Raw genomic sequence first — 17,097 nt, forward strand, 5'->3', positions numbered from 1 at the left:
AGCACATGGTACAACAAAATGGATGCTCCCCTGTGCTTGACAAATTAACCAGAATTAATCAAAAGTACACTAACTTTAGCAATTATTAAACTAGGGAAAACGAATTTTGCTGAAGTAGACAATAGCATTTACTGAAAGTGCAATGAACCAAGTACAAAATATCTGAAAAGTAAAAAAAGTTATTGGCTCTTTTTTCTACAATTTACCTCTGAAGTCCAGGAAGCGAAAATGACCATGCGGAGCTAGCAGTTTTTTTAAACGAGCACATCTTAAGTGAGCCCAAGCTGTATACTCTAGAACCTAAATTACACCCATCAATCATATATCAAAATAAAGGGAATTAAAAGTTCTTTTAACAGCACCTAAGATATACAAAGTCTTTATTATATAGCCAGTATAACCAGTGAAGAAATCATGGGAAATTCTTTTTCCTTAAAATTCTAACCCTATGCAAAATGCGAAACTGTAGAGCGCCACCTATGGGACCAAGTTCATCATGACCGACTGCGATCTGCCAAATGCTTGGTACCACTCCTGGACCATTGTTGCCTCACCACAGGATAACATTGTTTTTCATTCTTCTTTTACTCTCTGCTGACAATCTTACATTGTATTATCTTATCCATTTGCTCTTCAGAGAAAACAATTGTGAACTTTGAAATGTTTTAACTCTTAATAGGAGTATGTTTGATCAAATGAAATAGATATTAGTGAAATTGAAGTGGTCTTGTTCTTTACCTGAAGGGTGTCTGCATAGCTGCCAACCCTCATGATTGTGGTGTGAATTTCACGACTTTTTTCAGTGATTCACAGATTCACACCACAAGCAAAAAATTCACAAATTCTCCTAATCTCAATTATTTTAAATCTTTAATAAAATAACAGATTTCCCGTTAAGCACTTGTCGTGATATTGGAAGTTGCCAAAACCGTCTGGTACTGCTGGTTGCTATATTAGTAGAACTACAGCCAATTGGTGGCAAGCCTTTTAGCCTATTTTAATCTATATGCATAAGAGTAGTTTTACAAATGCTTTTGAGAGAAACTGGGGCCCAACCGGAATTTTGCTCCACGTTTGCGTCACCAGCACTGATTTGAATTACCATTCGGTGTTCCATTTAAGATCTTGAAAATGGCTTCACCACCAAGAGAAAAAAAATGTATTGCTCAAAAAGTGAAGTTTAATTTGGAATATATCAAAAATTGGTTGTGCATTCTGCCATTAAACATTGATATACATCATGCTTTTAGTATTGGGCATGGTGGCAGAGATGATGTGAAGAAGCACATAAGTTGCAAAAAAACACGTAGATGTTGGGAAAATTAAGTTTTCGCAGATTTCATCTCTGAAATATTTTAAGCCATCGATGGAAGACCTGCAAGCTACCAACACTGAAGCATTATTTGTAAGTTTTCTTGTTGAACACAATCTACCTTTATCAACTGGAGACCATGCTAAACATTTGTTCTGACAAATGTTCCCAGACTCGAAGATCGCTTCCAAATTTTCCTGTGGAAGAACCAAAAGTGCTGCAACTGCTGTGCATTCCACACAGCAACAGAGACAGTGAAAGAGTATTTTCTCTAGTGAGGAAAAATAAGACAGACTTTAGGGCCTCCTTAGGTGCAGAAAATTTTCAGCAATTTTAGTCACCAAGATCAACCAGCAGACAAGAAGTCTGAACTGTTTAAATTTTTTTTAACGATCAAGCAGTTGAGGAAGTTCAAGTCTGCCACAGCATCATGTCTTGATAGATAACCACAAGAACAAGTGAAGTTTATGAATACCATAATAAATAGAAATGCAGATATATTTCTGCATATATGTAGTGTTAGTTTTATATTGCGATCTTGATCTAATGTAGTGTTGACGGTCAGGGTGGATGGAGTTATTGTCATGGTATTTTTCACTAATTCATGTCCAAATTCGCTAATTTTTATCCCTATTTTCACTAATTGCGAGCCTGGATGGTTGGCAGCTCAGTGTCTGTGACATTTTTAGTACAGCAAAAAAACCCCAGAAGTACATGCTTGTTTCAAGGACACTAAACAGTCAGACAGAGATCAAGACAAATATTTTTACAGTCACAGATCCTCTAGATTTTTATATACCATGTTTGATCAGGACTAAAAATATAAAAGTAAGGATCACATATTTTTGTATGACAGGTGAAAAATGTTTCACTTTTCTAAATGGCAATGTCAGAATGATCATAACATAAATTTATGTGCAGCTCACAAGCACTCTAAGTACAGTGTAACATTGGTAATCTTGGTCCATCTGGATTTTGTCAAAAACTGATTGGATCTCTGATATATAGTAAGCAGAATAAATTGTGTGTTTGGTAAACATTAGATTAGTTCTTATTATCATGATTGGAAAGTCATGAAAGATGAAATCAGTATAATTCATGTTTTACTTTTATTTCATTAAACCTCCTTTAAATTTCAGGCCAAATTGAGGATCGACAAATACCATCTCCAGCTGCAGAATCTTTTGTATGAAGTGATGCACTTGGAGAAAGAAATTACAAAGTGTTTGGAATTTAAGTATGTAATAATGTTTGATGTGTATGGAATTTAAGTAATGCATTAATGTTTGATGTGTATGGAATTTAAGTAATGTAATAATGTTTGATGTGTATGGAATTTAAGTATGTAGTAATGTTTTATGTGTATGGAAATTAAGTATGTAATAATGTGTGATGTGTGTTAGTGAGACTTTGGTTTTAGATCAGGGGTTGGCAACATACGGCAAGCATGCCACAAGGCTGCACATCAAGAAGTTTTGCATGGCATGCAAAAGGTAGCCAAAAATCTTGATTTTATCTGTGTTCGTCTCTTACTGTTGGCATGTGCTCGTTCATTTTGTAATTAATCTGGCAAAAAGTTGCATGCTATGTAAAATATGTTGCTGACCCCTGTTTTAAGTATTATTCTTAACATTTGTGAATGTGATACATCATATAAATTATGAATAATTGTCAATAATGTTAATATTTGCAGTATTAGTAAACTTAAAAATTTCACAACTTTTGATCTTATTTGTGTTCCTGGTGACATGGAGTTTTTCAGGAATAACATTTTCAACCATTTCTGCTTTTACAATATAGAATGAGAACATGAATTACATATTTGGTGAATTAGGGATGTTAATTGTGGATTAAGTTTGACAATGTTCTGTTTTACAAGCTAAAAGTAAAACTTAATTTGTGCATGTGTAACTATGCAGGGCTCACAAAATTAGCGGTAGTCCGCTAGCCCGAGGCTAGTAGATTTCCTGTCGGACTAGTAACTTTCATAATGTTAATAGTCTGATGGGCTAGTAAGTTTCGGTTATCAATTGAAAGCGTTTGTTTATGCCATTCCCTAATAAAGACTTGACTTAGCAGATGTTCTGTAGAATCAAAGCAGTGGCCATTGTAAACACAGTCATAAAATATTAGCATGAGAAGATGAAGTCAATTTCTGCCTCGGAAAGGTGCATTTCTATAACAAGAATCCATCCGATTTTGTGCATTTCACTTAACAGCACAAATTATGGTTCCGTCATTAACAAAGGAAGTTTGGTAATTGATCCTAATTAATCTGATAACGAATTAAATAAAAAAAATGATGTGGTATCACACTTTATTCACTCGATCACAGTAACAAACTACAAAGCGGTATACCACACAAAAGAACACAGCAAAAACTATTCAAAGAAATTAGTTTACACGTTATTTTGTGTATGGTTCTTTTTTTTTTTTCTCGCTACCCAAACGCTCCAACAGTCCCAAACAGGAAACTACATATTTTACATTTTCATTGAAATAATTAGAAGAATTAGATCAGTTTATTGCGATTACGTTATTGACACATCCTTTCCATACAGCTACTTTTTCAATGATGATAAGAATAGTTTTTATATTTTTTCCCTTACAAGAATGAACAAATAATTGAATACACGTGGAGATATCCAAGCAGAATGCCGTACATTTGTTGGGAATTAAAATCTCTGGGCATGGGCATCTAAGATTTGAAAATTTTCTGCCTTATTATTAATTTCAACAATACATTGAGGTTCGATTAATTAGGAACAGTTACCAAACTTACGATTTATGATACCGTAATTGGAGCTGTTAAATACAATGCACAGAGTGTCAGATGGCTTCGTTTGATGGGAACACACCTTTTCCAAGCTGAAACTAACACTATTTTCTGATGTGAATATTTTATAACAGTGTTTACAATAGCCACTGCTTTGATCATGCAGAACATCCGCTGAAGTTAAGTCTTTGTTAGGGAGAGGCCATTTAATTGTGGGAGGGGGCAAAGACACGTGTTTTGAAACGTGTTTCTTGCTCTGACTTTCTTATATAAAGGATACTGTGCCATTCCTTTTCTTGCTTTACATAATTTGCGTCAGCTATACTATAACATCTCATATTTCAAAACACGGCACAATTCCCTCCTTATAAGACAGGCAAAATGTGGCATTTGGTAGAAGATGTTCAGCAAAAGTTAAATGAGAATGATGAGGAATAATTCTTATGATAGGGAAAAGCATAATGGAAAATTTCAGAAGAAATGGACAGAAGACAGGGAATGGCTGAATTATGACGAGGAAAGGAATGTTATGTGGTGTAACTGGTGTACGCAATTCACAAAAACAAACACACAGAAAAGACCCAGTTTTGTTGTGGGTTGTTCGAACTTTAAAATTGAATCGGTAAACGTACATGAAAGCTGTGTGACAATGTTTTGTGAACAGGACTAGTAAAGATTTGGCAGGACTAGTAAATTTCTCAATATACTAGTCCTTCTGGCTATAAAAAAATCTGTGTTAAATTTGAGCCCTTCTATGATTAACAAGGTCAAGGTCTCAGTCATAAAATATTTTGCATTAAAGCATTGATTAAAGGTTTTGTACATTGCCTATATTTTCATACTGTTGATCGATTTCCTTCATAGTTGTGTTGAATTAGTCTAAAGTGGTTTTAAAAAAAATTATTATATTGTTTAAATGCACAAAAAAACTTTTAGTTAAATAATGTAACTAAAGCCAATGAAGCAGTTCCCTTGCCATAAGCATCTAAACATTCTGTATTTGTAGAAATTCTTGTTGATGGTTTCATATCATCAGAAATAATCTAAGCATATATGACAAGGCGTTTATTGTTTGCTATGTCATAGCTTTCATCTGCCAATGCTGTCACAAATGGCAAATTTTGCAGGTCATGTATAAGACGGTCCTCAACAACATTTGATAGGCTAGTAGCCAGATCATGCTGAATGGCGGAATTCTTCAAAATGCCAATGGAATCAATTTCTTCAGCCATTAAGTCATGTATTAAATTAGGAAGAGATTTGTATTTCAAAAAAGGGACATCTTCTACAGTCGGCCAATGTACACATTTAAGTAGCACTTTCACTGCTATGTCTTGTTTGTAAAACTGCATTAAAATCTGCCTGGTGTTGTGGACCTTCAGTCAGCAGTTTTTTGTTCTGGCAACCCAGCATGCCTTGCCAGTGTACCGTTCTGAAAGTTATGCTGTTTTGCACATTTTGGTCATTTAGTTTTTTAGCCTCTGTACATATATGGCAAAACATAAAGACGTCTTCACTTTTACAATCATCACTCGATCTAACTTCTTTTGAAAATGTAACCTTTTGTATGTTTACAACTTTTGCTGCACAAAATTACGTTTTATCTTACGAGTAACTGATGCCGCACAAAATTACGTTTTATCTTATGAGTAACTGATACCTCATCTTTTGATGATTACTCCACTGGTTTGAAAACAATACTATTATCATCGGTCAGTCCAAAACGTGGTCTGAAAGATAATTTTGTTTGTTTTGGATCTATTTTAATTTTTGTGCTTTTGACACCATTTTCAGTCAAATACTGACAGTATCTTGGAACAATGCAAGGCATATGAGCATTTGAGCAAATGGAAATTGTTGCTTTGTTGCATGACAAAGGTTTGGCATAAAATAAGTTTCTCATGAGAATTGATTTAAAATCACATGTTTATTTCTCGACTCTTTCTTGGGTGTGGTAATTATATGGTTCTAACATCCAGTTGCTACAGATACTGTGACAGTTACAGGTCACGTAAGGTTATCTCCAGGCTCCACACTCATTTGTAACCCTATTTATTATGAAAACATTAGCATAAGAAACTGATGTGTGCATATTTTCCCTGTTTGGGAGAGTTATAACCTAGCCATTAAAGTAGTTAGACCAAATCTTTGTTTTGTGTTAATCAGCAAAACATAACATTGGGGGTGTCAATTTATGTACCAAATTTATGTATCAAATTGGAAACGTCTGCATATATGATGCATGGGTAGATAAAACACTGAAAGAGCTGTAATATGCATTGGCTTATGATCAGAGAGTCAGGCTGGGTCTGTGTTCTTTCTGTTCTAGGTGTTCTAAACCTTTCCAACTAATGGAAGATATAGGTATTAGTTTGGATGCAAGGACTTGCATCCTGGAAGAGATAATCAAGGCAATAGTGACAGATCAATACTAAGTAAAATTAGTTTACCGTTGACAAAATATTTATCAGCTGCAAGACAAAAACAGTAAAAGTTAGGGGGATTTGCAATGGAGGATAGAAAAATGTAATGTATCTGATGCAGCTATAGTTTATTCAGTTTGAATTAAAAAATTGGCTGTACACAACATTCATTTTGGAGTTATGCCCAACAAAGAATGACAATTTCTCTAATGTGTATATGAACATGGAAAATATAAATATTTGTTGGCTTTAATTTCAGGTCAAAGGATGAGGAGATTGAACTTGTTCCACTGGATCAGTTTTATGCGAAGGCACCATCTGAAATTTCCAAACCTGTGAGTAGATATATAGGCATGCAACCTTTTGGTGAAAATTTTGTATAAGATGTGATAAGAAATCTTTATTTCAGACTGTATAGCACATACATCTAAATTAAAATATAAATATAAAAATAAAAGTGTTGTAAATATAAAATATTATAGATGTCTTATGTACAGACACATTTACAACAATGGACTGTGTCCAGTCTTGTTAAGAATGAAATTATGAATTACAGAGAAGTTTGTTCCATCTCTCTAAAACACCAGAATTTAAATGAATGTCAGTTCCAGAGATTTCAGTATACAGTTCTTAATATTAGATATTCTTGTCATCATTGAAAAGACATACTTTTTCATTACTTCCTCAAAACTGAATACTTTATAGTTTACAAACATTGTTGGAGGCACTGTTCCTTCTTGGAAGGTTTAAAAGAAAACGAAGACTATTATTATAACCAATAACTAGTTTTCTTTTCATACATTCACTAAAGTTCATCCACAGAGGAGCACAATACACTGTGCAGCAATAAGATCTGAATAGTCTAATTTTATATTCAATGAACAATTCCAAAATTTATGTAGAAGCATGTTTGTACGAGTACAGGTACACAAAAATCTGTAATGCCTCATCATATCTTCATCATCTGACCAATTGGATTTTAAATTATGATCCAAATATGTAAAACTGTTGTTATATGTAAGAGCATGGCCATTAATATGTACAGGGGGAGGAGATGGTAATTTGAAAGAACCTGACTGAAAGACCATGCTTACTGATTTTTATGTATTATGCAGACATGATTTTTCTCCGTTTGAAAGCGGAAATCCGATTTTCTCCTGACTTGAATCAGTTTTTCTTGATTTAGTCCATTTTTTTATGTCATCTCTGATCTGGTTTTTTAAAAACGGTCTGTCTGCACCCATTCTGCAGCAACCCTTGTTAAATTATTTGTTCCTTATATTAGTTTGCACATGACTCTCATAAAGAGTATTCTGATTGGTCAAAGGTTTAAATTCATCCAATGAATCTTCTTGTAATGGAAACTGATGGCTATGGAAAGAAGAAGTGTGCTTGCAAAAGATGGCACCCTGAGTTATTGAGAGAGACCATGACAAAAAGTTTAGATAAAGGTTTAAAAAACGTATGGAAATGGAAATGGCTGGAGCAAATTTTGACGGAAATTTAGTTGGTCAGTGTATAAGAAAACTGAATGCTAGAGGATTGGCATTTTGTGACCTCTGCAATAAAGATCTGAATTACTGTAATCATGGTTGGAAGAGTTTGGAACAGCACCTACAAAAGAAGCTGCATACAGAAAAATTTAAGCTCAGAAGGCATCTGGAAAAAGTGTGATCAATTACTATAAGAAGAAAGATTTCTTGCATGAGAGAACAGCTGTAGCCCTCTGACAGAATATGCGCACTGCATGTCGCCATGCACCAGCTTGAAAGGAAAAATTCTCTCATTGAGAAGGAAAAGAAACGATTGCACATTGAGCCAAAAAAGTAAGTGATGACAAAAAAAAAAGGCTATAGAAATCTTTGCCAAAGCTGCAAGTAGAGCTCAACTGGCATATTGGCATATCAACAGGTTGTGTGCATTGGAGAAAAAGACAAGTGAATGTATGGGATTATCTGTATATAGTTGATGTACTTGGGTGTTTATTTTACAGATTTGTTATGAAAAGAAAGAAGTATGATATATTTCCTGCAAAAATTGAGAAATTATTGTGACTTAATTATGATGTGAACACTAACTTCAGCATCATCAGTATTGGAGAACAAATTCATGTGACTATAAATATTGTGAAATTATTGAGCTCAAGTTGAAAAGTTTTGGCAAGTTTATTAGTTTTTCAAATGATTATTTTGGTGTTTTTTTTTATCATAAGTTGCACCAGGAGCAGTTTTTTATGAGTGTAAAATGTGTTTTTGGTCGGGGATCATTGGCCCCTTAGACCCTGGATTGGAGGCACTGCCCCTCGAGACCCCATTGGGGTGGACCCTCAAACCCCCCTTAACAATCTTTTCAGCTTTTTTTTATGGATGACCAAAATCATATCTGATTATAGAACATATCATTCTAAAATGCATACTGTTCAGATATCTTTAATAATTTCCTTAAGCCTGTGATAGAAGGACTTATGGTTGACATATCAGAAGCAAAACTAATATTGTTAAGAAATGAAGCATTTGTTGTCAGATGTAACCCTACATGACACTGACTCAGTTTACTATTTTACTCATGTATGTAGGGATGAAATGATACACCTGTGCATTGTATCAATACAATTCACAATACACAGCCTGTGATATGATGCATATCGATACAGATGAACTTGATAGTCTTGCCATCTCTGTAACTTACTGGAAGGTTGGTGGTGCCTTTTTATATATGTTGACAAACTGGTTGTATTCCAGTATGCAGATTACAGATAGAGATATAGTTATCTTATATTTATATGAAATTCTCGTCAATGCCAAGACAACAGAATACTTTCAAACACACTACCTGTTGGTTGTCAGTGAGTTTTATTCAGCCTTTTAGGCCATTTTATGGTGACTCCATTAAACTCACTTTAGCCACCAGGCCCTTTTTTTTGCATAGCATGAATGCTTTGGAAACATCTTAGTACCAATTTCATGTCTAACTTAAACTTTGTAGACATTAAGATGTTATCTTCAAAACAGAAGAAATAATGTGATTTCCTCGTGCAAAGAAAATTACATCTACAACAAGTCCAAGCATTGGAATAAGGATGAGTACCAATAAAATCTATCACATTTTTATTTCCTGCAGGTGCAAAAGACTGATGCAGCCATGGGTATTTGTATTTGTAAATGAAGGAGGAAAATCATTGACAAAACCCAGTCCTATTCTGTTTTTTTTATTAAATTTATACAATGTGATAAACTTGAGCGGTTTGAAATCTGCCCCATTGCTGATTCTTTGCTAATTTTATTTTATTCCATTGGCAGCTTCATTCACTGGTTTAATACCTCTGCATGAAAAGAGAAATTCCACATTTGTTCCCCATATACAATTTAAGGAGTTGCTGCCATGATTTTATCTTAAGGGAGTCCTCCTCCTTAGTCAGATGTGGGGGAGGGGTAAAAAAGAAGGAGGGGGAGGAGGAAACAGCCATAGTTCAATTTTTACCTAACACTTCAATATCAGTCTCTCATTCATGCTCCACTTTTTTGGAGCTCTACTGAAATCAAAATCCTTAAAAAAATGTCACTTGTAGTTGTATAAGCTTTAATCTGTTAATTCTTTCTAAACATACTCTGTTCCTTATCTGTGTATGAATATTGTTCTCTGCTTCCCCTCTAAAGGGGTATATACATAGCAAGTCTGGCAGCTTTAATATGTTGGGAAACTGATCTTTGTGACTGTTATGTACAATTTTGCAGAGATCACAGATATTATCTTTTGGATACATCTGCTCCAAAATAGGATTTTTCACTAACATAAACTTACTTTTTTAATTCAGTAGTTTACTGACTACTATGCAAGATTTCTCATCTGTTCCATAATGCTGTAGTCAATTTGTTTAATATTAATGCAGTGAAGTCTGACCAATTGATGTTGTATTTCAAATTTAAGAGTTCACTGGGGCAAGAATCAGATCCAGGAAGTAGATCAGCATTGATAATCTTTAAAGTAGGACAATGTTTGGACCCTACTATGGTGTGAATTATTCTGATATCACTTATAGTGGAATGAGCAGATTGTGAATGATCCAACCAAGAGACTGTATGTGCAAGCCACTGTGATAAGTAAAATTTGTTGTCTCCTATTAGTGATATGATATAACCATATTTATCACCAAATAGATGAAGTACATCTCCAAAGGGAGTGGATTTGAACATATTAGCATTCTAATCTCCTGTGCTAGATAAACATTTGGAGTATTAGCATTTTCTACAATAGAGTTAATTTTGCTCAAATAATCAACAAATTCCCCCATATTTTCAACAAGATCACAAGTTCAGTAGACATTTACAAGCAAAGAAGAATCCCCCTTTTTAATAGCAATACATATTAATCTGGGATCATCGAGGTGTTATACTTCTGTAATATTTGCAAGAGATCTATAGTATAATACCCCAACACCTCCTTAAAGTCTACCTGTATGAGAGTGGTGTTAGAAGATTAAATGGGCAATACACCTTATCCATTAAAATCATCATGTATGGATGAGAGACAGTTTAACTCACTGTTGAATAACTACATTGCTTGAAAAAACAAATCTCAGATTTATTGCACCACAAGTTCTTAAATTTTGTGTATTTTTTGCTAAAGAATGACAGTTATAAAAAGAAATGCTTCAAGCATTCATCATGTATATTGGAGTAGAATATAATACATTTTGTGAATATTGGAGGTTAATTCCATCTCTGACAATAGTCTGTAACCAACATGTTCCTTAGCTGTGTATCAACATTCATTATCGCATTGTGAATAAGGTTATTGTCTGTTATTTTGAAACTGGGATAGGTATTATCTTTTGTATGTTATTTCTCCGCCTGGGTTAGCTTAACTCCTGAGTAATGCTCAAAATCAGATGCAATATCTGATTCTAGTGTTTGAATGGACAGAGGAATGATTATTAATATACATTTTAGCAGTGCCATCAGTTAGGTATGTGATTATGTGCCATCATTACTTTGCTATACAGTATTTCAGATAGAAGTTGAAAATGGGAAGGTACTGGGCCAGTAAAAAGGACAGGACACTATTACCCCTGAAAGGGCAAAATGCTTATTAAATTCTTTTAAAAAGAGCATTTAGTTTCATGTCAGTATTGAGGAAACATTACATGTATTGCTGCTGCTAATTAACTTCACAAATTTAGAAACTTTTTTGTACATTTTTCTGCCACTGGTAATGGTTTAATGGTTGTGTATATTGTATCATGAGTTTTAAAAAAAAGTTTACAACCTCTCTGGTCTTTAACCATGAAAAAGTTTAGATGTATTTCAAATATGTTGAGACTAAAATTAGTCCAGTTTGAATTTAGTCAGATACTTTAATAGTAATCTTTTAGAATTGGGTCACTGCTACCTTTTTATTGTTATCTTGTCTTCAATCTTGTCTCTCTCTCTCTTATGAAATATTTCTGTCCAGAAATATAATTTTCATACACAAAACTGCATAAATGTTTTGTTCTGAGTTGGTGGAAAGAATGAGTTTGATATGGCATAGAAACATTGATGCCATCAGGATGAGTTTGATATGGCATAGGGACATTGAGGCCATCGGATGAGTTTGATATGGCATTGGGACATTGAGGCCATCAGGGTGAGTTTGATATGGCATAGAGACATTGAGGCCATCAAAATGAGTTTGATATGGCATAGGGACATTGAGGCCATCGGATGAGTTTGATATGGCATAGAGACATTGAGGCCATCAGGATGAGTTTGATATGGCACAGAGACATTGAGGCCATCAGGATGAGTTTGATATGGCACAGAGACATTGAGGCCATCAGGATGAGGTTGATATGGCACAGAGACATTGAGGCCATCAGGGTGAGTTTGATATGGCATAGAGACATTGAGGCCATCAAAATGAGTTTGATATGGCATAGGGACATTGAGGCCATCGGATGAGTTTGATATGGCATAGAGACATTGAGGCCATCAGGATGAGTTTGATATGGCACAGAGACATTGAGGCCATCAGGATGAGTTTGATATGGCACAGAGACATTGAGGCCATCAGGATGAGGTTGATATGGCACAGAGACATTGAGGCCATCAGGGTGAGTTTGATATGGCATAGGGACATTGAGGCCATCACATGTATTGTGCATTATTTGAAGTCATTTCATGTATTTACCTGTTGGTACCTATGAATGATTTTAAATGTATATTTTGTATTTTAACTTTTAATAAAAATAACCTAATATGCTATCCTTCCAAAACACTTCAACATTTAGTTACAAAGAGAATTAAAAACCCAAAACAAAATCTTGCAGAAATTTGTCCTTGGTCCATGCAGATTTAAGGGTAGAAATTGTTAACAACAACAGTCTGGTCACAAGTCCAGTGCCAAAACCACTGAACCACCACTGTTCCTTCTCTTTAGTGGGGATCACAATGGTTTCCAGGTTGTGACTTAGGGATGTGGCCCCAGGGAGATAAGGATACACTCAGGAATCCATGTTTACTGTACAGATCAACTCCCCTTGTAATGCCAAGCAAGTTGATATACTTTAACGGTGGGGCAGTGTACAGTTTTTAAGTTTTGAATCTGGCCCTAGAACCCTGGGACATGAAGAGATCCTTGAGACAGTGCCTGTTGTATAAAAGATTTGTCCTTCATATATATTACTTTCATTAAAATTACTTGCATTCTAATTGGCTGAACAGGACACACACACACACACAGACAGACAGATGTAGAATTACACCAGTAGTAATAGATAATGTACCATTATGTTTACCAGCTTTACTTTTCCAGATACAGTTTCAGTAAATGTGTAAATTTGCATTCACAAACTGATTTATGTTGAGCCCTCTTGTTTAATGGGCTTCAGGGAATCACCATTAGATTTTACCCACAGAGGTTTGGTTCACTGTTTTATAAATCACATTTTGAATCCAGGTTTCTCATTATCAGAATTGAAAGAGTTCTGAATTTAACTGTTCAGATGATTTGGTTTTCATGTTTCTTTTTTTTATCACAGGAAGTTACACAACATGATCAGCATCAGCAGACTCTGGCTAGACTTGATTGGGAGCTGGAGCAAAGAAAACAGTAAGTATTATTGTCTTATGGACTTTTATGGGGTTCAATAGTATTCAGTTATGGACTTTTATGGAGTTCAATAGTATTCAGATATGGACTTTTATGGAGTAAAAGTAGTATTCAGTTATGGAGTTCAGTAGTATTCAGTTATGCACTTTTATGGAGTTCAGTAGTATTCAGTTGTGCCCTTTTATGGAGTTCAATAGTATTCAGTTCTGCACTTTTATGGAGTTCATTAGTATTCAGTTATGCACTTTTATGGAGTTCAGTAGTATTCAGTTATGCACTTTTATGGAATTCAATAGTATTCAGTTATGCACTTTTATGGAGTTCAATAGTATTCAGTTATGCACTTTTATGGAGTTCAATAGTATTCAGTTATGCACTTTTATGGAGTTCAATAGTATTCAGTTGTGCCCTTTTATGGAGTTCAATAGTATTCGGTTCTGCACTTTTATAGAGTTCATTAGTATTCAGTTATGCACTTTTATGGAATTCAATAGTATTCAGTTATGCACTTTTATGGAGTTCAATAGTATTAAGTTATGCACTTTTATGGAGTTCAATAGTATTCAGTTATGTACTTTTATGGAGTTCAGTAGTATTCAGTTTTGGAGTTCAGTAGTATTCAGTTATGCACTTTTATGGAGTTCAATAGTATTCAGTTATGCACTTTTATGGAGTTCAATAGTATTCAGTTTTGGAGTTCAATAGTATTCAGTTATGCACTTTTATGGAATTCAGTAGTATTCAGTTATGCACTTTTATGGAGTTCAATATTATTCATTTATGCACTTTTATGGAATTCAATAGTATTCACTCATGAACTTTTATGGAGTTCAATAGTATTCAGTTATGCACTTTTATATAGTTCACTAGTATTTATTTATGTGCTTTGGTTGAGTTAAATACTATTCAAGTGTGGACTTCTGTTGAGTTCAATATTATTCAGTTATGGGCTTTTTTTTAGTTTAATATGAGTTCAGTTCATTGTTGTATTGAGCTGTGAGATATATTTCATAGTTAAATAAAACAATTTGTAGAACTTAGGATAACTTGTTTTATTACAGTCATAACAGGTTTTGTAAAATATTCTCACACAAGGACATTACATGTTTGTAGTTTTTGTGACTGAAATGCAGAAGAAACCACAGAGGAAACACTGCTCTGGTAGTCTAAGTGTCCACCTTGGATGCAGGAGGTCATAGGTTTAATCCCCGGCTGACTCATATTACAAACTTATAGAAATGATAACAGCTACCTCACTTGGTACTAAGAATTAATGCGGCTAGTGATAGGAATGGTCAGCCTGGTGTCAGGATAATGTGAGTGGGTGGGACATCATGTTACATGTCTGCAGCATTATGCCCAGTGCCAGACATCACTATAAACTGCCGCAGTGCTGACATCATAGCGATGTGACTGAATTTTTTATAAAGCTACATTAAAATTCCAAATCACACACACACACACACACACACACACACACTCTTTTATTTCATGTTGGAGATACCAGAAAATACAAGCACATACAAAAGTGTACAAATTTAAAAGCAGTCATATTAATTTATAACAGTTTATTGAAATAGTAACTGAACAGGAATTGGTACAGCTATGTGACCTGTTTTCAGTATTGCTGATTACATCACATAATCACAGTATTACTGGTACTTAATGCAATTTCAATGACATAATCCATGTGCAAGTCGATTGGAGTATAAGATGAATGCCAGACATCCTGGTCAAAAAGTCTCGGCTTGTAGGCCAGAATATATGATAATTCATTAATATAGTCTTATACAAATGAGAAACAATACTTGTCAACATGTGACATGTGAATTTTCCAGGCTTGCCTCTAGACTCAAGGTATCTCAGGAAAGCAAGGCAAAGGTGGAAGAAGATATTAGAATCAAGCAAGAATATTTGGAGAATCTACAACCCAAGCTTAATACCATTCTTCAGGTAGGTTCCTTGCATGACAAAGTTGTCCGGTTTTATTTATGTGAAGTTGTGGGCCTCTGCTTGTGTCCATATGAAATCACATTTCAAATTCAAATGTTATTCAGTCACAGCAGAATGACCACTACCTTGCAAATTTCATCCCTCTCAGTTTTAATTTTTAGTTATAAAAGCTGAAAGTTGTCTGCCTACATGATTTAGGGATTGGGGCCATATCCCGTCTGTCCCTCAGTTACTACTTCTACTCATAGTACGTGGCTTGCATACTTATGAGACCTTGCAAACTGACATCAAGAATTTCATATATACAACTACAGAGCAAGTTGAAGGAGTTTGTCATCTCTGGGAAGTATACTGCGTCCATATTTCCAACTATTTCATGAATTATTCTATCCATGACAGAGTTTATCTACCCATTGTAGAATTACAACTTTGGCATAAATATACATGTTAGGTCTTTTTTGTAGTTTGTCTAGTAGCTCAGTAATGTCCATTGCATGAGTCTATATAGTGACACTTGACTAGCTACAATTGTATAACCGCTCCGGTGGCCTAGTGGTTAGAGCGTCCGCCTCGGATGCGGGAGGTCGTGGGTTCGATCCCCGGCCGAGTCATACCAGAGACTTAAAAAATGGTACTAACAGCTGTCTCGTTTGGCATTCAGCATTAAGAGGTTAGTGTTAGGACTGGTCGGCCTGGTGTCAGGATAATGTGACTGGGTGGGACATCATGCTACATGTCTGCGGCATGATGCCCCAGTGCTAGACATCACTATAAACTGCCACATTGCAGACATCGTAGCGATATGACTGAAAAATTGTTAAAGCTACGTTAAAAATCAAAATCACACACACACACACAACTGTATAATATTGTCTGCTGTATTTTTATTTGCATGGTGTGGGCCCTACCATATACATAAACATATGCCTGTGCTATTTGATACAGGAACTACCATATACATAAACATATCCCTGTGCTATTTGATACAGGAAATACCATATACATAAACATATCCCTGGCTATTTGATACAGGAAATACCATATACATAAACATATCCCTGTGCTATTTGATACAGGAACTACCATATACATAAACATATACCTGTGCTATTTGATACAGGAACTACCATATACTTAAACATATGCCTGTGCTGTTTGATACAGGAACTACCATATACATAAACACATGCATGTGCTATTTGATACAGGAACTACCATATACATAAACATATCCCTCTGCTATTTGATACAGGAACTACCATATACATAAACATATACCTGTGCTATTTGATACAGGAATTATCATATACATAAACATATCCCAGTGCTGTTTGATACAGGAACTACCATATACATAAACACATGCATGTGCTATTTGATACAGGAACTACCATATACATAAACATATGCCTGTGCTATTTGATACAGGAACTACCATATACATAAACATATGCCTGTGCTATTTGATACAGGAATTACCATATACATAAACATATCCCTGTGCTGTTTGATACAGGAACTACCATATACATAAACACATGCAT

At 34.9% G+C, this 17,097-nt stretch overlaps 1 protein-coding gene across 1 annotated transcript in view; it reads left to right on the forward strand.

Annotated features, from left to right (window-relative positions):
• LOC149775801 (THO complex subunit 5 homolog) overlaps positions 1-17,097 on the forward strand; it is a 65,781-nt gene that overhangs the window by 9,916 nt on the left and 38,768 nt on the right. The window contains exons 4-7 of the mRNA XM_089944260.1: positions 2,452-2,549; positions 6,771-6,846; positions 13,530-13,600; positions 15,439-15,553. Coding sequence (XP_089800386.1) covers positions 2,452-2,549; positions 6,771-6,846; positions 13,530-13,600; positions 15,439-15,553 — 360 coding nt within the window. The remainder of the gene's footprint in view (positions 1-2,451; positions 2,550-6,770; positions 6,847-13,529; positions 13,601-15,438; positions 15,554-17,097) is intronic.

This window comes from Sinohyriopsis cumingii, chromosome 19, assembly GCF_028554795.1.
Source record: "Sinohyriopsis cumingii isolate HCF-2022 chromosome 19, ASM2855479v2, whole genome shotgun sequence".
Taxonomy (NCBI): Eukaryota; Metazoa; Mollusca; class Bivalvia; order Unionida; family Unionidae; genus Sinohyriopsis; species Sinohyriopsis cumingii.